At 39.8% G+C, this 22,216-nt stretch overlaps 1 protein-coding gene across 1 annotated transcript in view; it reads right to left on the bottom strand.

The window, feature by feature from the left end:
• DNAJB14 (DnaJ heat shock protein family (Hsp40) member B14) overlaps nt 1–21,311 on the bottom strand; it is a 28,432-nt gene extending 7,121 nt beyond the window's left edge. The window contains exons 1-3 of the mRNA XM_083456816.1: nt 20,823–21,311; nt 4,022–4,196; nt 328–473 (exon numbers count right to left, since the gene is read on the bottom strand). Coding sequence (XP_083312942.1) covers nt 328–473; nt 4,022–4,196; nt 20,823–20,955 — 454 coding nt within the window. The 5' untranslated portion in view covers nt 20,956–21,311. The remainder of the gene's footprint in view (nt 1–327; nt 474–4,021; nt 4,197–20,822) is intronic.
• Nucleotides 21,312–22,216: the final 905 nt, after the last annotated feature.

Genomic DNA, 22,216 nt, shown 5'->3' on the forward strand with positions numbered 1-22,216 from the left:
AAAATAACAACCAGTGCTATTTTTTAAAGGTTTGCATAGGTGCTCCTGGAAGAGTCGCCTGCAATAAGTTACTTCTACATGAGTTTTTATCCTTCCACTTGCAAAAGTAGATTACAGATTTAGTTTCATTGTCACATAAAATGCTCTGGCTACAAGATGTACAGCTTAGTGCAAGGTGTAAAAAGTCATCCTTTTGCAGCTACAAAAGAGCACCTTTGGATCCAACCCATTATTAAAATGATGTGCATTAACACAACCAGTTGGGCAAAAGAGATACACCTGCCCCTGAAATGTTTTCTTTTCTACAAGTGAATTAGAAAATATTACTTTTAAAAGCTTCTGTTGCTCCTGGTGCATGATTTTTGTCCGGATGAAACTTCAGAGCAAGCTTTCGATAAGCTTTCTTCAAGTCTTCGTCACCTGCATCTTTGGACACTCCAAGGACTTCATAGTAATTTTTACATTTTTTTATACTGCAAGAGGTCATTAAACAAAATAACTTCAATTTTAAAACACAACTATCAACTCTTAAAGCACAATTTGAAAAGTTCATTTTCAAACAGCTTCATCTTATGCACAGAAACCACAGTACCAGTATTTCGAAAAAAATTGGATTTTTTTTTTAGCAGTAATATTACATATACATTGGAAAATCCATATGTAGAACTATGCCTAATGTTGTTAATGTGTTTTATTGTAAAGCAATGTTAACAAAGGAATCCCAGATATAATACACACACATCCAATATTACAGTTACCTGAAACCCATTTAAGTGGGCAGCAGTTTTTATTCTTTGCCCTGTTATAACTTTACAGTTCATGATGGCAAAAGGATTATGAGGTCAATGATGTAACCATCAAGAAAGAGGTGGCTTCAAACACCAGAGACTATAAAGGATAAACTCCAGGGACAAGCAGCACAACTATTCTTATGGGGATGGATTAGAAAAAATGATGGCAGTTTGCAAGCAAAGCTCTTGTGTCTTCTCCTAAAACCAAAGGACTTTTATCTTATTGCCATAGAATCCAGCAGCTGACTTGTGAAATTATTACTATTATTGAGGTACGATTATTAAATGTGGGTCAAAGCTATACCCACAATATTTGAATTGCATGTACATTTTTAACTGAAAGTTTGGACAAAGGTGTGAAGAAGCATAGGAGGGAATATTATGGAAATGCCTAGCAGTAGATAGGTTAGCAATTTCTAAAGAAATTAAATCACAAAATTCTTCTGTTAAGACAGATGAGTACTTTAATACATCTACGTATTAACAAGAGGCAAATCATTTTCCTGAACTCTTGCTTGTATGAATGAATATCAATCATGCATGACAGATACAGTTCATTATACTGAAGAAAGAATTGGTAAATTTCCATTAGGTAAAATAATTTGTAACATCTCAAAGCAGATCTGAATATTTCTTTAACAAAAAAAGCAAGGAATGTGCATGGAACCTGAAAGGGTAATAAGATTTACAGTGGCTGTAGTTCTTCAACAAGGAAAATGCACTCCTTGGAGTCTCATCTTGGTTCCAGCTCCTCTTTGAAGAGGAATTAAAAGTGCACCAAGGACAATTGGTAAATATTTTGGAGGAACACTGATATATCGGCTAAATGGTTTTTAAAATCCCACTTTGATTCAGAGCAACACTAATCCAATAAGATAACGTAGTAGTTCCTACTAATAATAGTTATGAAAATGATCAACCCATTAGGTTCCCCCCCAACTTAATGAGATTAAATACTGTGATAGATATTCCAGAGACACCAGCATTACAATAAGAAAGATCTCCATTTCACTTTTATGCTGCCATTGGTAGTTGTGCAGGTTTTGAAGATGATAGCTCTTTACTAGAAAGCTAAGCCCATATTTTTTGTTTCAGAAACTTGGAAATGAAATTTTGCCCACATGAGAAGACATTATCACCAGACCTCTTTGGTGCAATAAAGTGAGCAGCCTTCTGTTCAGCTTGCTTAACCCTTATGCAATCAGTAAAGAGTTATTGCATCTTGCACTGCTCCCAGTTGAACCATACTGTCACCGAGCAACACTCTATTGAAGAACTACAAGCACTCTCTCTTGTGTATAGGATGGGAAAGAAACTAAAATGCTTGTTTATATTTCTGCCTATCAACACACATTATTAGATTCTAACCTGGCAAAAATATGCTAAAACTAATCACTTGGAGATTGTTCTGCTCTATAAATGGCACTCCTGTGCTTCTTAACACTATTGTCCAAATATTCAGGTGATGTACATGCAATCCAAATGTCGTTCGTATAACTTCTGTCATATTTAGTGAGTTGCAGAGGCTAAACATGTGGGAAAAGAAGCAGGAAAATCTATGTCAGCCATGAAGCTCACTGGCTATGTGCCACTCACTATCTCTCACCTGAACCTACTCCGCAGATTGTTAAGTTAGATTGGGGTTGGGGATAAAAAAAATCTTGTCCATCTCTGTCAGCTTCTTGGAAGAAGGGCAGAATAGAAATTTAATAAATAAAAGTAAGAATAAAAACCTCAGGATGCAGCAAATGTGTGGCTAGACCATTTGCATCATATTTTAGAACGTGGATGGAGAATCTCTGGCCTGCCAGCTATATCTGGCTCCCAGAAGATTCCCATCAGCCACTAGGAACTCTTTTCTTCAGTTTTGCCCCTCCTCCTTGACATTCATGCCAACAGCATATGGGACCTCAGCTAGTCCAGAAGTACAATCGATTGCAAGCTTGGGGGCCAATCCAGATCAGGACCCTGGCATGGGCTAAGGGGCCTTTTACCCTTTCCTCCTGCACTGGAAAAGTTATCTCACGTACTTCAATGAGAGAGTGAATCAGGAGTTGGGAACCTTTTCTTTTTTTCTGTCGAGGGCCACGTTCCCTTGGGGCAATCTATTAGGCGTGCATGTTAAAGTGAATAGGACTGAAGCTTGTGGTGGGGGAGCCAAAGTCCAAAGTGGGTGGCGCACCCTCTTGCTTTTGGGCTTCCTCCCCATGCCCCTGCTTTTTTTCCTCCTTATCGCTTGCAAATTGGGTCAAGGAGCACATGTTCCTCATAATCTAATTGTTGATTGGATTCAGGTTAGAGGTGAAAGAGTCACTAATACATGCACTAAAGGAAAAGAAGTAGGAAAGGACCTATTCACCTACCATGTTAATAGTAGTACTAAATTAAAACACTCCAGTATATGGAACAATTCAACATATTGACACAGCTGCTGTTTATACAGGCAAAACTTTCTTAGCCATCTCATTTACTGTTTGAAATGATAACAAGCTACATCAGGCTCCAACTGATATTGACAAAGCATTCTGTCAACATAGCGGCAGTGCGCTCAAACTATGAGACCTTTCAAAAATGGAATCCATGAGTTTAGCTCTCGCATCAGAACATTTAAGTGACAGCTGTACTGCTCTAAAACGTTGACTTAAAACCTTTGTAAAGAGCAGTGTGATGCTCTCAGCTAAGTTAATATTCTTAAGCTGAAATCACACTCACAACATCTGAAGAGGTACTGTTTTTACCTAGACCAGCCTTCCACAACATGGTGCCATCCAGGTCGTTTAGACTACAACTTTGATCAGTTTCAGTCAGCATAGCAAATGTTGTTGTTGGTATCCATCTGGAGTGTGCCTCTGGGGGTGAAGTCAAATGACTGTGTTAGCCTGGGCAGTGTGTTTGAAAGTCCTGGGCTGCCCAGATGACAAGACTCCCCTTTTGGCCTCGCTGATGTGATCCAAAGGAAAGCACAGCAATATGTTTTGCACCAGCTTGGCACCAGGACTTACGAGGCTTACAAGATGCCTTAGAGACTGGAATTTTATAGGGTTTACTCTTCAGCCTTTTCTTCTCCTGAATATATCCTGCAAGGCAGCATGGCAATTGGTCAGGTATTATTAGAACTGCTGTCCAACAACAGATGGAGGGCACCAGGTTGGGGAACGCTATGCTGTCAGATACACTTGTAATTTATTATCAGTACTATCAACAGGCAATCTGTTTATTTAGGAAAATACCTTTGCACTCCTTCCACTTGATCTTTGGTGTAGGTCTTCCCACTTTCACCTGCAGCAGATGCACTGCTGTCCTTCATGCTATTGGGTTTGTTCTTATCACTTCCACTTGCTGGTTTTCGACAGTAAGCACCACTCCCGGCAGCACTCCCGTTCTTTGAAATTGCTTCCAGTAACACTACAGAAGAGAAGGAGTGTAAGCTACATAAACATAGAAGATACTGTCGATAGGCTTACATTTTGAGGACAAATGGGGGAAAGAATCAGATAAAATAATTATGTTCCTAGGCTAATATTTGCAATGAATTCCTATGCAGCAGGTCTAGTCAGAATAAGCACCACTGAGTTCAGCAGAACTTACTTTCAAGTAAGTGTGTAAAGGATAGCATTCTAGAGCACAATTTGAACCATCCCACCAATGTCCCAAGGAGTTAAGACAGTGCATATGTGCCTTTCTGCCACCAGAGATGAGTGCTAATGGAAAGCTATTGTCAGTCGTTCTCCTGCCAGCAATAGCAAGTGCCCCCAAACAAGGCATTGAAGGGCTGTGGCACCAGCAATCCCCAAGCTTCCTTTATGCCAATCTGGAGGCGGCACATTGAAAAGCAAGGAAGAACCGTCTTCCCAAAGTTAGGGAAGCAGTGCTGGATCCACTGCCTCATACACACACAGGCCCTACCTCAGATCCCACAGCAAGAAATATCCTTATCCCCCATATAACAGAGAGATTATGCCAAGAGATTATGCCAGAGAGATTAGCTGTTGAATTGTACAGAAGATTGACCAGTTAATTGGTTTATTACTGTGGTTTATTATTCATTTATTATCTTTGTGCTGACACACTGCTATAGACAGCTCAACCACACATCCTCAGAATATATTTTTTTAAGCACATAAAATGGATAGTTAAAAGTGACACAAGACATCTGGACTGATGTCATGAGTGCCATACAAAAGGTACCTATGCGTTACTATAAGTACCTGCACAGTCATTCCTGCATTTCAGGGGTTGGACTAGATGACCCCGGGTCCCTTCCAACTCTATGATTCTATGATACTATGCAGTATTATTATCACAGAAAGTAAGTTCAGTAGTTCTTTTTGCTAGGAAAATAATTGTTTTCCCGCATCTCCATACACAGCTTTTAAGGCAAAGAGGAAAAACAATCATTTCACAGTAATTGCTGAGGCAGAACTGTCTGGTTGATTCAGTCCTGCCTGCAAAGTCTTCTATGGAGAATCACACACACAATGTAGCACCCGAAAAGGTTGATTCTGGCCCATTTCAGACTATGTTCTGACATCTAAATTATTAAATCCACAGAAAGGAAAACCAAGTTCTCTTGTCAAGAAGGGGCTAAACTTGAGTTATTTCTTCCTGAAAACTGAAACCTATAGTTTCAGTTTAATCAAGATCTTTTTGCTGTAATAAGCAAAATAGAATAGGTTAGATGATACCATCAGGCGATACTATGATGCAACTAAATTACTAAAATAAGAAATATAAGCTGCCACCTTCACAAGGGCCTCCATCCCAGCTTGATGAAATCTTTGACAGTACTGTATTTGAGCAATCAACCGACTCACGTCCTAAATTTCCCAAGTAATGTAATTTTAAACGTATATGATATTAATATTAGTTTTAAAAGACTTTCTTGTTTTAGTAAAAATAAGTTTTAAGATTGGAAAATCCTGAACACACTTATCAGGGAGCATTTCCCACTGAATTCAGTGCAGGTCACTTCTGAGCAAATACGCTTGGGATCTGTAAGATACAGCCATTGTCTTGAAATGGGTTAAATCAGAACTGCAAGGGAAAAAAATGCCTTCAACAGCCTTAGAAGTAAACTATTTTCTACCATGTTGTTGTTGATCATTACTATTACAGCATTGTAAAAATGCAGAAGGGAAACTTCTAATTAATCAAAGTTGTTAAGAAAATGCACATTTTTGAAACTAACAGGACTTCAAACAGAATGAAAAGTCTGTTAGTGTGATGCATGTGAAGACAAATACTGTAGGTAGGAAATGGGATTACCAACTTTTATCTTTTCTAGTCCATTCACATTTCTATTAAAATGTCTAAGAACGTTATAATCCCCCTCACTAAGATATGAAGAACTGCATCTGCCAATTTCTACAAATAAAGCTGCTGTTAAAAGCACAAAAGCAGGCCAGGCTGGTGGTGTTTTCCCCAGTCAGTTTGCAATCCCAACAGGAAGACTGTCCTTCAAGTACCAGGAATGAAATGCTAATATGGCAACTCTTATTATTGCACTCACAACTCAGAAATAAGGATACAAATTCACTAGAAGATTAAAATAATAATTTTTAAATAAGACAAAATATATCCAATTGATTTTTTTAATAATCCACATTAGTATACATACTATTTACATGCAAATAAAGCATATAAATTAGTTGCTTCAATATGCCTCAGTGATGTGGACATATGCAGTGCTCTAAGGAAGAATTGAAATGGTCAGTAAAGTACAATGCTATTTATATAGTAAATTCAAACCCAGACTTCACTCTTGTAAAGCCCTTGAAATAGTTCCACAATTATAAGCTTCTTTCAATGCCCTTTGCTGTGTCTGCTGTTGATTATGAAAGGTACAATCTATTCTCCTGCTTGTGTATGGTTGCTATCATGTTATATAGAACCATGTCAAAGGGCATGTCTATACAGTCCCATATTCCTGGCTTGATGCTTTCATTAGTAAATAAATTTTGCATCTCATTTTTATTCAATTTTTTCATACATATTTACAATTATACCAATTTCTCATTAACATATTTACAATTTATGTGGACTTCCCTCAACTTTCCTGCCAATCGTCCGTAATAAAAATTTTTCCTACACATTTCTCATATTTCGTATCACCATTTTTCCTTTTCCCTTTTTTTTTCCTTTTAAACTAAACAAGTAAATAAATAAATATCTATCTTGCCATATTTGTTTACATCTTTGCAATATTCCTTATCTTACTCACAAAACTTCTTTAAAACCCACTAGCGTTGTTCGCTCATCACATACATCTTCCAAATACCCCGAAAATTTTTCCCAGTCCTCGTTAAATTTATGAGCTCGTTGGTATCTAATTTTCCCAGTTAATTTATCCAGTTCTGCGTAATCTGTTAACTTCATTCTCCACTCTTCCACAGTCGGCAGTTCTTCCTGTTTCCATTTCTGGGCCATCAGTACTCTCGCTGCTGTTATAGCATACTGGAAAAGTTTACAGTCCTTTTTATTAATATCGTTCCTCATTATTCCTAAAAGGAAGGTTTCTGGTCTTTTTACAAAGCTATATTTTAACATCTTTTTTAATTCATTATATATACTCTCCCAGAACCCTTTCACTCTTTTGCACTCCCACCACATATGTATAAAAGTTCCCGTTTTCTCTTTACATTTCCAGCACTTGTTGTTAATTTTGAACATTTTTGCTAATTTAACTGGTGTGATATACCATCTGTATACCATTTTCATCGTGTTTTCCTTTAATGTGGTGCATGCTGTAAACTTCAAGTTGTTATTCCATATTTTCACCCACTCTTCCCAGTATATGTTGTAACCAAAATCCTTGGCCCAGTGGATCATCACCGACTTGACTTCCTCATCCATCGTATGCCATTCTAGTAACATTCTGTACATTTTGGAAATTATTTTACTATCACTGTTTACTATTTCCGTTTGAAATCTTGACTCTTTTCCTTTATAACCCTTTTCTTTCAAATCTTTTTTAAACATATCATTTATCTGGTAATAGTTAAACCAATCAAACACGTACTCTTTTACTTGTTCGTATGGCCTCAATCTCCATTTTTCTCCATCTTTAATCACTAAATCTCCATAGGTAATCCAATTTTCTCTCATATTATTTTTTTTAACACACATAACCTCTAATGGAGACAACCAGTGTGGAATCCCTGATTCCAATATGTTTTTGTATCTTTCCCAAACTTCCTTTAACGATTTCCGAAAGATGTGGTCTTCAAAAGTTTTGTGGCCCTTTTTCTTCTCCCTCCACAAATACGCATGCCACCCAAATCTGTTATCGAATCCCTCTAAATCTAACAATTTTGTATTCTTTAATTTTATCCAGTCTCTTATCCAGCAAAGGCACGAAGCCTCATAGTATAATTTCAGATCTGGCAGGGCAAAGCCCCCTCTTTCTTTTGCGTCTGTTAATAATTTGTATTTAATTCTTGGTTTTTTGCCCTGCCAGATGTATCTCGAAATTCCTCTTTGCCACTCTTTAAATATCCCCGTCCCTTTAAGTACTGGAATCATCTGAAATAAAAATAACATCTTTGGGAGTACACACATCTTAATCATTGAAATCCTACCCCAAAAGGATAATTTTAATCTTCCCCACACCTCTAGATCTTTCTTAATTCCATTCCACACAGGTAAGTAATTATTCTGGTACAAATCAATATTTTTTGGAGTCAGCCATATTCCCAAATATTTTACCTTTTTCACCACTTCAATACAAGTTTGCTGTTGTAACTCTTTTACCAGTGTTTGATCCATATTTTTTACTATGATCTTAGTTTTTTTCTTATTTAGTATAAAACCAGCTACTTTTCCAAATTGCTCAATCTCCTCTAACACTTCTATTACACTTTCCATCGGGTCTTCCATCATTATCACCAGATCGTCGGCAAAGGCTTTAACTTTGTATTTATTTTGACCCACCGACACCCCTTTTATCCTTTCATTTTTCCTAATTGATTTTAGAAAGATCTCCAACACCAGTATAAATAACAAAGGCGAGAGTGGACATCCCTGCCTTGTACCTTTCGATATTTCTACCTCTTCTGTGATTACGTTATTCACTATCAGTTTTGCTCTCTGTTCCGTATAAATTGCTTTTATTCCATTGAAGAAGCCCTTCCCTACTTCCATATACTCTAAGTTTTTTAACATGAAGTCCCATGAGACATTATCGAAAGCCTTTTCAGCGTCCACAAACATCAAAGCTGCCTGCTTCTCATTCCTGGCTGTCAGATATTCCAAAATATTAACGATGTTCCGAACGTTGTCCCTCATCTGCCTGCCTGGGAGGAAGCCCGCTTGGTCTTCATGGATAGTTTCTTGTAAAACTTTTTTTAGCCTTTTCGCCAATAATCCTGTAAAAATTTTATAGTCCGTATTTAACAAAGAGATTGGTCTATAGTTTTTAACTTGTGTTGGATCTGCATCTTGCTTTGGAATAAAGGTTATAAAGGCTTCTTTCCATGTCTCAGGTATTTCCCTTTCTTTCAGAATGTTATTCATTACTTCCTTCAATGGTGCTGTCAAAATCTGTCTCATCTCTTTGTAATAGCTAGCTGTAAATCCATCTGGACCTGGAGATTTCCCTTTTTTCATCTCGTTTATAATCTCTCTTATCTCTTCATTCTCTATTGGGGTGTTCAGCTTGTCTTTCTTATCTATCGGGATCTTTTGCACCCCTTTTTCTTTTAAATATCTCTCTATTTTCCTCATATTGTTTTTTTCCTTGTTTTTATACAATTGTCTGTAAAAATCCAAAAATCCTTTTCTAATTTCTTTTGGGTTGGTTATATCTTCTCCCTCTACTATAATTTTATTTATTGTATTTTGTTCTTTTCTTTTTTTAATTTGCCAAGCAAGCCATTTCCCAGATTTGTTAGCAAATTCAAAGTTTTTCTGTCTTAGCCTTTTAATGTTCCACTCCACTTCTCTGTTAATTATCATTGCAAATTGTGTTTGCAACACCTTAATACTTTGTTTAATTTTTGAATTATTTGGTTTTTTAATTAGTTTTTGTTCATTGTCCATTATTTGTTTGAGAATCTCTTTCTTTTCTTTCTCTCTGTTTTTCTTTTTAATTGAGTTCCGTTGTATGAAGAACCCTCTCATCACTGCCTTGCTTGCGTCCCAAACTATACTCATCTTCGTACCTTTATTACAATTATCCTCGAAATATTCCATCAGTTTCTTTTGTGCATCTTGTAAGATTTTTTGGTCCTCTAAGAGGTAATCATTCATTCTCCACCTAAAAGTTCTTTCTTCTAAACCTTTTATCTCCAATTTAATTGGACTGTGGTCTGAAATTACTTTTGGTTGGATTTCAATTTGTGAAATTCTTGGGGTTAATTCATTAGAGATCCAGATTTGATCTATTCTGGACATTGACTGATTTGGCTCTGAGTAGAACGTAAACTGTTTCTCAAGTGGATGTCTCAGTCTCCAGATATCAATCAAATTACAATTTTTTGACATTTCAAAAAAAGTTTTGGGTAGTTTACCTTCTTTCGACTCTTTCTCTCTTAGTCTATCCATTTCTGTTGAGACTACCCCATTCATATCTCCCATCACAATTATTTTTTGGTCCATATACTCAAATAATTTCTCTTCCAACTTTTTATAAAAATCAGTTTTATTTCCATTGGGTGCATAGATCCCGACTATTAACAATTTTTCACCTTGCCAAGTAATCTGTACAGCAATAATTCTACCTTCTTCATCCTTGAAAATTTGCTGAGCTTCTATTTTATTTTTGATATACAGAACTACTCCTCTTTTCTTTTCTTTATCAGATGAAATAAATTCGTTCCCAAGTCTTTTGTTGATCAGAATTTTCCTGTGTCTTCTTGCTACATGTGTCTCTTGTAAGCAGATAATATCCAGATTTTTCTTTTTTAAATATTGTTCCACCTTATTCCTTTTTTTTTTTTCGTTCATCCCATTAATGTTCCAATTCCATATTTTTAACGCCATTATGTTCTTTATTATAGATGAAATAAGGGTTGTTGTAAATTACTTTTTATAGTGTGTTTGTTTCTTCTTCTACTTCTTCTTCCTCTTCGCCTTCCTCTTCTTCCTCCTCTTCTTCGTCCGTCTTTTCCCCTTTCTTCTCCTTTTCGTCCATCCTTTCCCCTTTCTTCTCCTTTTCATCTGAGTCCAATCCTCCGGTGGCTCCTATTCCTCCTGGTATACCTTTATCTTTGTCGTCCTCTTCTTCTATTATCAATTCCTTATACTTTCTCTGGAACTTGCCTATCTCTTCTGGCCTGGTCAGCCTATGCCTCTTGCTTTTATAAACAAAGGAAATCCCTTCCGGATATTCCCATTTAAATTCGATATTGTTCTTCTTAAGAATTTGCACCATTGGTTTATATGGATATCTTCGTTTCAACAATCTAATTGGGATATCTTTAAAGATGATTATATAGCTGCCATCTATATATAGTCTTTTTTCTCTATTTCTCTGGAGGATCAAATTTCTCATCTCTCTGTCCTTAAATGTTATGAGGCAATCTCCTGGGGCTTTCTTTGATTTAGTTGTTCTCACTCTCATCCTAAATGCATTTTGAACTGTATTTTCCATTTCTTCCAATTGTATTTCCAACCATTGGGCTAGTTCTAATATTAATTTCTGTTTGATATCCTCTCCCTGAGTCTCTGGTACGGCCCTCAGCCTTAAATTCACTTCACGCTGCCGTAATTCATTCATAGAGATCGCATCCCACATCTCTTCCTGCATTTTGTTTGTTTCTGAGAGCCCCACCTTGATCTTTTCATCTTCCTTTTTCAGTTCTTTCATTTCCATTCTTGTCTTCTTCATTCCTTCCTCCAACACATGTGTTCTCTTGGATACCTCTTTAATTTGCCCTTTCAGCTCATTAACCGTCTCATCTATTTTCCTATCCAATTTTCCAATCTTTGTATCTACTTGTTCTAATTTTGATTCTAAATTTTTTTCACTTTGCCTAATATCTGCAAACATTTTTAATATTTCTGCTTTGAAATCTGATTCTTGTTTCGACCCCTTTCTCTCAGCTGGGGTCCCCCCATTGCCTCCTTTCTTTTGTTGATGAGACATTGTCTCCAATTATATTGTTGTTTCTTTATTTTTAACAGTCACTTCAAAAAATCCCAAACCTCATTAATTCGGTCTTATTAACCAGGCACAGTCCCAATATAAAGGTAATTCAGACTTCCGTATTTTACACCTTTACCAATAGTTTCCTCTTTTTTAGCTTTTAACTTTGAAGGGCTTCTGTCCCCAAAATTATGATATGGCCTCCAGATATAACCTCTCCACTGTATAATCCTTGTTTAAGTTACCTATCACACTCAATTAAACCACTCTTCTTTAGAGTCTTTTTTAGCGCCTTCCGGGCCGTTTGGACTCTCTCAACTCCGGTTACACCCCCCCAAGTTCCGGTTACACTCCCCAAGAAAAAAAAAAAGTATCCAATAACTTCCACAGAGAAAAAGACCAAAAAATGAAGAAAAAAAAAACAAAACAAGAAAAGAGCAAAAAGTTAATCCACTGTTGGCAAAAATTGAGAAACAGCCCCCACCTAAGTCAAAAATCACATATGCGGAAAAGGAAAAAAGAGGGTGGAGGATATCGTTGGAAAACACGAATGCAGTAACCAGAGAAGGAGGAGTAAAAAGGAAAGAAAAAAAAAATTAACAGATTGTATTTCCCTTCTTGTCCACCTGGTGTCTATAATAAAGTGAGTCCCAACTTTTAAATTCCTCAGTTTTCCAGTCCAAAATAGTCAAAAATAATCATATCCAGTCAGTGAAAAAGTTTACTTTTTAATCACAGGGAAGGTAGTCAAAACAAAGTTTTCAAGTTAGCTAATCTTCTTCCCCCTCCTTGTACTCCAGCGTGCATAGAGAAGAAAAAAGCGACCAAAATGGAGTCGGAAGCTTCACTTCCGTTACGCAGGACTTTCTTTTTTTTTTTTTTTAAAAAAAAAGATGACTGAAAAGGGACACTGGTATATTTTCACTCCTCTCCTTTTATCCACCGTTTCCTCTCCCGTTACAAAAAGGACTTAAAGTAGCCAATTATTAGTCCTTTTGCCCTCCTTTCCAACTTTCTCCCTCTTTACGTTACTTTGTATCTTCTTAAAGTTACTTCAAAAGTTGGGAGGAAGGAGAAACTTTAGCCGCTAGCGACGCTCACTCATTAGCCAGCTTTGCTTATACAGCTGCGTCTTAGCCGATTTCAGTTGACAGCTGAGCTCTTTTGATCTCTCTTTAGTCTCCGAATCCTTCCTTACTGCCAGTCCACCTTTTTATAAGCTCTTAAGGTTCGGATTTCTTTTTTTAAGAGAATCCAGCGCTCTCCCTGCAAGCTCGGGGCTTCGTTTTCCGGAGATAGTTATGGCTTCCCTCCGCCCGCGCTTCCCCCCGCTGTGCTCTTCGCTCCCTTACGGGAGTTACCTGACGGCCAGGAGGTCCGCGTTTCGGCTGTGCGGGAACCAGTGTATCTGGACACCCTCCAGGTACTTTTCGGGGGGCCACTGCGCCCTGTGAAACCCCCTTTTTGTCTCCGAAAAACACGGGATTTTCCGCTTGAAAAATCCCCGCTTGCGTTGCGATCGCGCTGAACCGGAAGTCCGTCCATTAGTAAATAAATTGAATTTATCCCTCAGAACTCTCTGCCTCCAAAAACTCTTCAGTACATATGGACATATCATGCCTAAAGGAAACACCAAAAAAAAAAAAAAAAAAAACCACAAAAAAAACCCAGCCTGGGCTTCTCAAAGCACAAAACAAAAATACCAGCTGTTTAGAAGAACAGATCCTTCTGCTCCCAAAGAAGGCACAAATAAATCAGGAACAAATAGGCCTACAGGTGCTATACAGTCCCTTAACAGGTCCCTCTAGGGAATCAAAGATTGCAAGCAAAATATTTGCTGAAGTCCCATCAGTCTTAAGCATGCAAACTACCTCTGTAAGAAAGTAGTCAAACTAACTGAAACACCACTGGCTTAAAGTGACATCGAAAGTCATTCTTCCTTCCAAGAACAGACTTAAATGAATTAAAATAAATATAAATAAAGTGATACAAGTTTACCTGACATTTTGAGGGCCAACGTCCTGTAAGAAGAGGTTGGCTAACATTTTACAGCCCCAAAACCACATTGAAGGTTGGTTAAAACTATTTTTAATATTGTGTTTTAATTGCAGTAACCTGCTCTGGGAACTTCGAGTGAAGGGTGTGCAATAAATTTTTATACTGTAGTATAATCACCGTCCTCATCAAGGACTGCATGCCACTGCACACTCACATGCACACAGTCACCACACACATAGGTACATTCAGAGGCAGGCAGAAACATTCAAGCAGCACACCCCTCCTTTCTGCTGATCAGCCTAGCACTCCAAGAGGGAATAAAAGCACTGTCTCTGTTCTTCAGAGATAGCCGTCTCTGAAGAGCATCATAGTGCTGGGCTACAAGAGGAACCTCTCCTCCACAGCCTAGTGTTGTGATTGGAAGCCCCGACTTACTTACAATGATGCCTCTTCTCCCTCTGGCATGGAGCCACTCCTAGAAGGTCTACTCTAAGCACTCCCCTGTTTCCCAAACACAAAGGCCTACTAAGAACTGCATTACGCCAGAGGCAGAAAAGATACCTCCATCTGAAAGAGAGCTGGTGGGCTGCTGCAAGTGCCTTTGCAACACTGGCTCACCATCTCTGCCCTATGACATCCCTCATCCAGATATTCAGGCAGATTTCCTTAATTAAGACAAATTCCGTAATTAAAGTGAATTTCTGTGAAACTTACTTAGGAGTAATTCTTTAGTGTTTACTTTAAACTGAATTTGCAAAAACTAGGTGTGCCTAGGTTGATTTGATTATTTGCCATGGTTGCAGCTCTTATGGCTGGTGAAGACTACAAATTTGGATTTGAAGAAGGGCTATGATAATGTTACATGTGCTGCAAAGATCCAGTTTCACTGCTTACTGCAATTTGCACTACTGCTTTTATATCTACTGAAGTAAACAGCAGTATAAACAAGAGCAACTCCCACGGACTAGCATCAGGCCTTTGGGTTGGCCTAGAACAGGGGATTGAAGTTTACTCCAAAGTTGTTGAACTTTTTTTAGGATTTTACCTAAAAAGGACATATAGTGCCACATATACAGTGGTACCTTGGGTTACGAGATTCATTCGGTCCATTCTTAACCCGAAACCATTCTTAACCTGAAGCGTGCTTTTGCTAATGGGCCCTCCCGATGCCGTCGTCGTGAAATTTTCATCCTGAGGCAAAGTTCTCAATCCAAGGTACTACTTCTGGGTTAGCAGAGTTTGTAACCCAAAGTGTTTGTAACTCGAGGTACCACTGTACGTGCCTGGCCTAGAATACTATAGATGCTTTCAGAAGGGAACGTAAACACACACCATTCCCTTAAATTATTCAGGTAAATCTGCTCTTTTGAAAAATTTAAACTGAACTCCCCACTCCTCAGGTTTTTAATTATAGGGTTCAATTTAAACATGACGCTAAGAGTGCAAGAACTTAGACATGGAACATTTCACAGCCCTGCAGACCTCTGCTGCTAGGTATGTGACATGCTAACACTGCACACCCAGGTGAACTGATCTGGCTTATCTGAGATACTGGAGACATGGAATGCTGCAAGGGTTTTACAAAATATCTGGCAATATGTTTCAGCTGGATCATACTTGTTGGAGAATCTCTGAATAAAACAGAGCTCAGCTAGGTGTACATTCTACAACAGCATTTACTGCTACGTCTTATTTGTGCTTTTAAAATATACAGTTCATTACCTTCATCTTTAATATTAGGTCCATGCCAGTTATAAACTTGTATATACTGCTATTCAAAACATGACATCCACAGGAAGTATAGTTTGGAAAGCCTTAAGGACAACATTTTATCTATAAAACCCTATGCAGCTCAGGACCACCTCTCCCTGTATGAAATAGCACAGACCCTGTGGTCTTCATCAGAGATCCTTCTCCATGCACCTTACTTGAGTGAGATACAGAGGGAGCCACATGAAACAAGACATTTTCAGAAGTGGTCTCCCATACGTGTAATGCTCTCCCCAGGGAAAAGTGCCTGGCACCATCATTATCAGTTTTTAAGTGCCAGCCCAAGATCTTTTTATTTACTCAGGCTTTTGGCAACAAAGCCAGTCACTACAGTGGTGCTTATCTTTTAATGGGGTGCATAGGATTTGCCATTACTGTAGTGTGTTATTGGATGAGCACTTTAGGTACTTTGTATTATATACTGTTTTAAATTTTCTAAGTTAAATTGTTTTTAACTGTTATATTTCATCTTGTTAAGTTGTTTTGAAACTTTTTTCTTTCTTTTTTGCAAAATGTAACTAACAAATGTAAATAATAATAATAATAATAATAATAATAATGTTACTTTTATTATTTGCAGAAGAATCTTCAAGTAATATATGTACTGGTCCAGGGCAATGACGATACAAATTGCTCTGAAACCCACATATATTTTTGAACATGCTACCTTCACACCAGATTACCAGGGTACACGTAGTGTGACCTGAAATATAACCAGGTATTTGAAATGAGGTTTATCAGAGCCAACATATATTAGCAATGCTGTTTGTACTTTCATATACTGGGTTTCGTCACAGATCAGCCTAGATTAGGCTAAGTGAGTAATGTGTAGCAGGTATCTCAGGTACCTCAGGTACTTCAAGATTTGTATGATCCCAAAAAAGCTCTAAACTGTGGAGGGAATGATAATTTCAAAACATTACCATCTCTTCACTTTTGTATTTCAAATATCCAGCCTTGATTCCACAGTTTAACCAGATTTCAAGTCCTCCTATGCTTTTAGCAGTTGGAAACTGGCTTGAATAAAAGGGAACTTGGGACAATTGTGCAGTCTACAGCGTACAGGAAATAATTTGGGCATGGGGAATAGCTAAGTAGTGAAACAAGGAAATGGAAAATTGGAGGGCAGGCTTAGCATAAAAGATTAAGGGCTGAGAACATTTCCACAATCATATGTAGGAATCTGACATTCAATAAATTCAGTTTCCTGAGAATCTACGGTTTTACTTTAAAAGAAGCAAGCCAGTGATGTTCACGTGGGAAATCTTCCAGAAGAAAAAAATCCAGCACTTCAGTTTTCTATGGAAAAAATGGAGCATGAGTTTGGCTCTCCAATTTCCACCTCACCCAGTGGTTAGCAGTTGCCACCAGTGTCCCCATATCCTGAAACCAATCCTGATGATGATATTATGTAGTATTTGTAAATAAGTTTCAACATGTTTCATGCCCATTATTTCATTGATGGATTACAACAGCAACTCTGTAAAGTAGCTCAGAGACTCAGTTGCCTAGTTACCTAGTGAGTTCACCTAAAGTTACCTAGTGAGGCAACCTTTGAACTGGCTACTCCCTTGCTATAGAAATCCCGTTGTCATGTTTCGTAACTTCTATAGGATAATTAGCAGGGATGATTCTAGCCACAATTAGTAGGGAGTAGCTGTAATTAAATTTCACAGGTCTTACTTCAGTATCGACTTAGTTAGCGCTGAACTGTATTAAAAGTGCCTCAGTATATTTGCAACTCCCTCCCCCTTTTCTTGTTATACATATGGCCTAAGCTAACTGGAGCCAGCACCATTGTCTCAGTTCGTTCTTTCTTTTTGCTATTGTAAAAAGCAAAAAAGTATGTAGTCTTGTTGGAAAAACACTTGGTAATACGTGAGTTGTACCTGTTGAAATTTTAGAAACTTGATCTTTGGGGTATATCTACACAACAAACAAACCAGTTGTGTAGTGCAATCCTATGCAGGATTATTCAAGTGCCACTGAGTTCATTGGCCTTTAGCCTTAGGTAAGTGTGCATAGCATTGTAGCTGGGTGGTCTGGTTTAGCTGGTTTTGACTTTTTGTAAGGGGATCCCAGGGAATCTGTTTCCAGGAGGGCACTGAGAAATGTTTATAAATTTCTAGTTTCTTAACTCTAGCTTGCTGGCAGAGGATCAGTTTTAAGTGTGGCAGTAAGCAAGTTCAGGTTTCCATGAACTTACATGTATATCCTGGGCTTTTGTAGAAACTTTAAAAAGGGTGACCTAGATTTTTCCCAAGATATATTTGCTTATTTATAACATGATTTTAGTTTCATCAACCATGAAATTCTACCCAGCCTCCATCTTTCTTGCCCACATGCTTTAAGCATAGCTTTGCAGGTTTAGAAGCAGTGGTGTGAGTTTTTTAGATATATTTTTTTTGGCAAGGGTAACTTGTAATGGAAAAAGTTTCTGATACCCTAGAGAGTGATCAAATTTAGCATGTTTATTGTACTTTTATTTAGTGAATACAGCAAAAGTGTGAAGCTTCCAGACTTGCCTAATACTGTATTTGCAATTGGTATCCATTCATTGTTACTAATAAATGTATAAAATGACATGAGAAAACTGAGTGTAGTTGGACACGTACTCTGGACTTTAAGAAGGCCAATTTCAAAAAGCTGAGGCAGCTACTGGGTGTGATCCCATGGTCAGAAATACTTAATGAGAAGGGAGTCCAAGAAGGATGGAAGTTTCTAAAAGGAGAAATATTCAAGGCCCAAATGCAGACAATACCAACAAGAAAGAAAAGTGGGAGGCATCTAAGGAAACTGGTGTGGCTGCATAAGGAGCTTACAGATGAGAGGAGAGTTAAGAAGGGCATGTATAAGAAATGGAAGAAAGGGGAAATCACAAAGGAGGAGTATACATGAGTAGCCAACAGTTGCAGGGGGAAGGTCAGGCTGGCTAAAGCTCAGAATGAGCTCAAGCTTACAAGAGAGGTTAAAAATAATAATAAAGGTTTTTTTGGCTATGTCTGAAGTAAGAGGAAGAACAAGCAAATGGAAGGTCCTCTGCATGGGGAATACAGAGAAATGCAATTGGGTGACCGAGAAAAGGCGGAACTACTCAACACCTACTTTGCCTCTGTTTTCACCCAAATGGAAAGTGATGCCCAACCTGGTGATAACATAATAAATGATGTAAGGAGGGAGCTGCAGCCCAAGATAGGAAAAGAGGTAGTAAGGGAACACCTAGCTACTTCAAACGAATTCAAATCTCCAGGGCCTGATGAGCTGCATCCAAGGCTACTAAAGGATGTAATTTCAAAGCCTTTGTCTATTATCTTTGAGAATTCTTGGAGAACAGGTGAGGTCCCTACAGATCGGAGGCGGGCAAATGTTGTCCCCATCTTCAAAAAGGGGGGAAAGGAAGACCCAGGTTGACCAACCAGTGAGCTTGACATTGATACCAGGAAAGGTCCTAGAACAGATAATTCAACAGTCGGCCTGTGAGCATTTAGAAAAGGATGCTGTGATTACTAAGACCCAGCATGGGTTTCTCAAAAATAAGTCATGCCAGACCAAACTGATTTTTTTTTTGTTTTGTTTTGGAACTACAAACTTGGTGGATCAGGGAAATGCTGTGGACATACTGTATCTTATTTCAGTAAGGCTTTTGACAAAGTCCCCCATGATATTCTCATGAGGAAGCTGATAAAATGTGAGTTGAATGAGGTAACCGTTAGGTGGATTTGTAGCTGATTAACTGAACAAACCCAAAGAGTACTCATCAATGGTTCCTTGTCATCCTAGAAAAAAGTGACAAGTGGGGTGCTGCAGGGTTCTGTTCTGGGTCAGTTCTTGTTCAATGTCTTTATAAATGAATTGGATGAAGGAATTGAGGGGATGCTCATCAAATTTGCAGATGGCACCAAACTGGGAGAGGTAGCTAATGCCACAGGAATCAGAATTCAAAATGACTGATTGAAGTACTGGGCACAAGCTAACAAGATGAATTTCAATAGGGACAAATGTAAGGTTCTGCATTTTGGCAGGAAGAACCAGAGGCACAAATATAGGATGGGGGACACCTGGCTTACTAGCAGTATATGTGAAAAGGATCTAGGGGTCTTGGTGGACCACAAGCTTAACATGAGTCAACAGTGTGATGCAGCAGCAAAAAAATCTAATGCTATTCTAGGCTGCATCAAGAGAGATATAGTGTCCAGATCAAGGGAAGTAATAGTACCACTCTATTCTGCCTTAGTCAGACCACACTTGGAATACTGTGTCCAATTCTGGGGACCACTAAACATCCGACTAAACATTCAAAAAACCTTCCTGACAGTAAGAGCTGTTCAGCAGTGGAACTCACTCCCACAAGAGGTGGTGAACTCTCCTCCCTTGGAAGTTTTTAAACAGAGGTTGGATGGCAATCTGTCATGGATGCTTTAGCTAAGGTTTCCGCATTACAGGAGATTGGACTCGATGACCCTTGGGGTCCCTTCCAACTCTTAAGATTCTATGATCCTATGATCTCTAGTTAGCAGGATCAGTGGAACAGGGTGATGGGCATGAGACTCTTAATCTCAGGGTCATGAGTTTCAGCCTGACATTGGGCAAAAGATTCCTGCATGGCCGGGGGCTGGACTAGATGACCCCTGTAGTCTGTCCCAACTCTACAATTCTATGATTCTATAATACTGAATCCACCATGGAACTCTCAGGAGGTCTCCCCCCCAAAAAAGTTAACCAATAAACCTCAAAATTACCAAGTTGACTTCAAATCTAACCAAAGAGCTTCACCCATCACTGATGTTTCCCAAAAATGTTTATATATTTTAAATGGAAAGTGCAAAAAAAAAAAAGGGTTGTTGGCATGCCCAATAGTGTCCAAGCGTCTTTCATTAGGATCCGTTGTGTTTTCAGCAGCAGCTTCAGGAATAGGATCATTAATGGGCTGGGGGCCCAAAGCTGAGAAAGGCCAGACACCAGAGATGAGGCGACGGAGTTTGTACGACACTTCCTTATAGCCCCCCCCCCATTTTTTCTCTCCTTCTAGACTCCCGACACCTGCCCGTGAAGGGAGGCCATGCTAGGATCCCAAGGGCGCTCTCGAGATACAAGGGCCACCTTTCAGAGGGAGGCGCGCAGCGTCGGCCATAGCCCCGCCGGGGGGGGGGGTTCCTCTCGGTCGGGCGCCCCGCGCTCACCTTTGGCTGTCTCGGTCGGGTAGAGCTTCTGGGCCTTGTTGAGGAAGCGCAGCGCCCGCTCCCGGTTGCCGGCCTCCAGGGCCTCGCGGGCGATCTCGATGCATTTCTCCGCCTCGTCGCGATTCCCTTCCATGGGCCTGTCCTTCCTCCGCCTCCGCCCGCCGCAGCGCAGGGAAAAGGCGCCTGACGGGGCCAGCCGGGCGGGCGGGCGAGCGCCGCCGGGGCGCTGAGGAGGCCGGGGGTGGCGGGGTTGGCGAGAGGGGGGCTCGCCGGGGCCTTGCCGTGGGCCGCCTCACTCCGCGCCTCTGGGGCCGCTGCCGGCGGCGGCGGGCGCCCTCCGCTGCATCGCCTTCCGCTGCTCCAGTCAGCGACGTCGGCTTAAGGCCGCTTGCTCGACGCACCGGAGCCGGCCGGGCCCAGCACCGCCGCCGCTCTCGCTTCCGGGGACAGGCTCCGTGACCGGCCGCGAGGATCGCTTTGCGCAGGCGCAGCCGAAAGGAGCTCTCGCCTCCCAAATGCCACGACGCGAGCGCGGCTTCCCCGAGCGGCCAGTAGGGGACGCAGCCCAACCCCGGCGGGCTCCGGGGGCAAGTTCCCCGCCTGCTCCTCACCTCAGTACACTTCAGGTTGCTTTTTCTGGGTGTACCTTACAGTATTATATACTTGTGGTGTATTAGACCCAAAGCTGTGGTTTTAGGAGATGTGAGATGTTAAGAGGACCACATCTAGTTTTTTAGGATGTGCAACAGGGATTGGGAAATCGTGGCCCTCCAGATGTTGGACTCCAACTCACACCTTTATCTACATGGATTTATTGCTGTTTTTAAATTGCTGTAACCCACCCTGGTGCCTCATGGTGGAGTGTAATAAATCACTAATATTCATCATCCTGCACCTGCTTTTCAGCTGCATACAGGCTCCTTAAGCCAAATGTCACTCAAGTGCACTCAAATGTTTTATTTTCTTTGCTTTAGTAGGCCCCCAAACTCACATGTAGCTAAACTTGCACAATCCACTCCAGGAGGCAAAGCTTCCCAGAAATACAAATCTCTTAGAAAGACCCTAAGAAATCCAAGGAGTCCAAAACGGACCAGTGGGGGTGTTGGAGGACAGAATGCAATGGTGATGCTGGGACAGGAATCTCCCCTTCAACATTTACTGTGTTTAGGGTTTCCCAAAGTTGTGTCTCCAGCTGTTTTTGGACAACTTCCATAATCCATAGCTAGCAGGACCAGTGGTCAGGGATGATAGGAACTGTAGTCCAAAAACTACTGGAGACCTAACTTTGGGAAACCCAGAAGAGTAAGGAGGAAGCACTGCACGGAAACTTCTGGTTTCTAATTAGGCGAGTAATTAGAAAAGGTCAGTTTTTTCACTTTAAAGAGCCCCATCTC

The sequence above is a fragment of the Podarcis tiliguerta genome, assembly GCF_965153285.1.
Source record: "Podarcis tiliguerta genome assembly, chromosome: 9".
Classification (NCBI taxonomy): domain Eukaryota; kingdom Metazoa; phylum Chordata; class Lepidosauria; order Squamata; family Lacertidae; genus Podarcis; species Podarcis tiliguerta.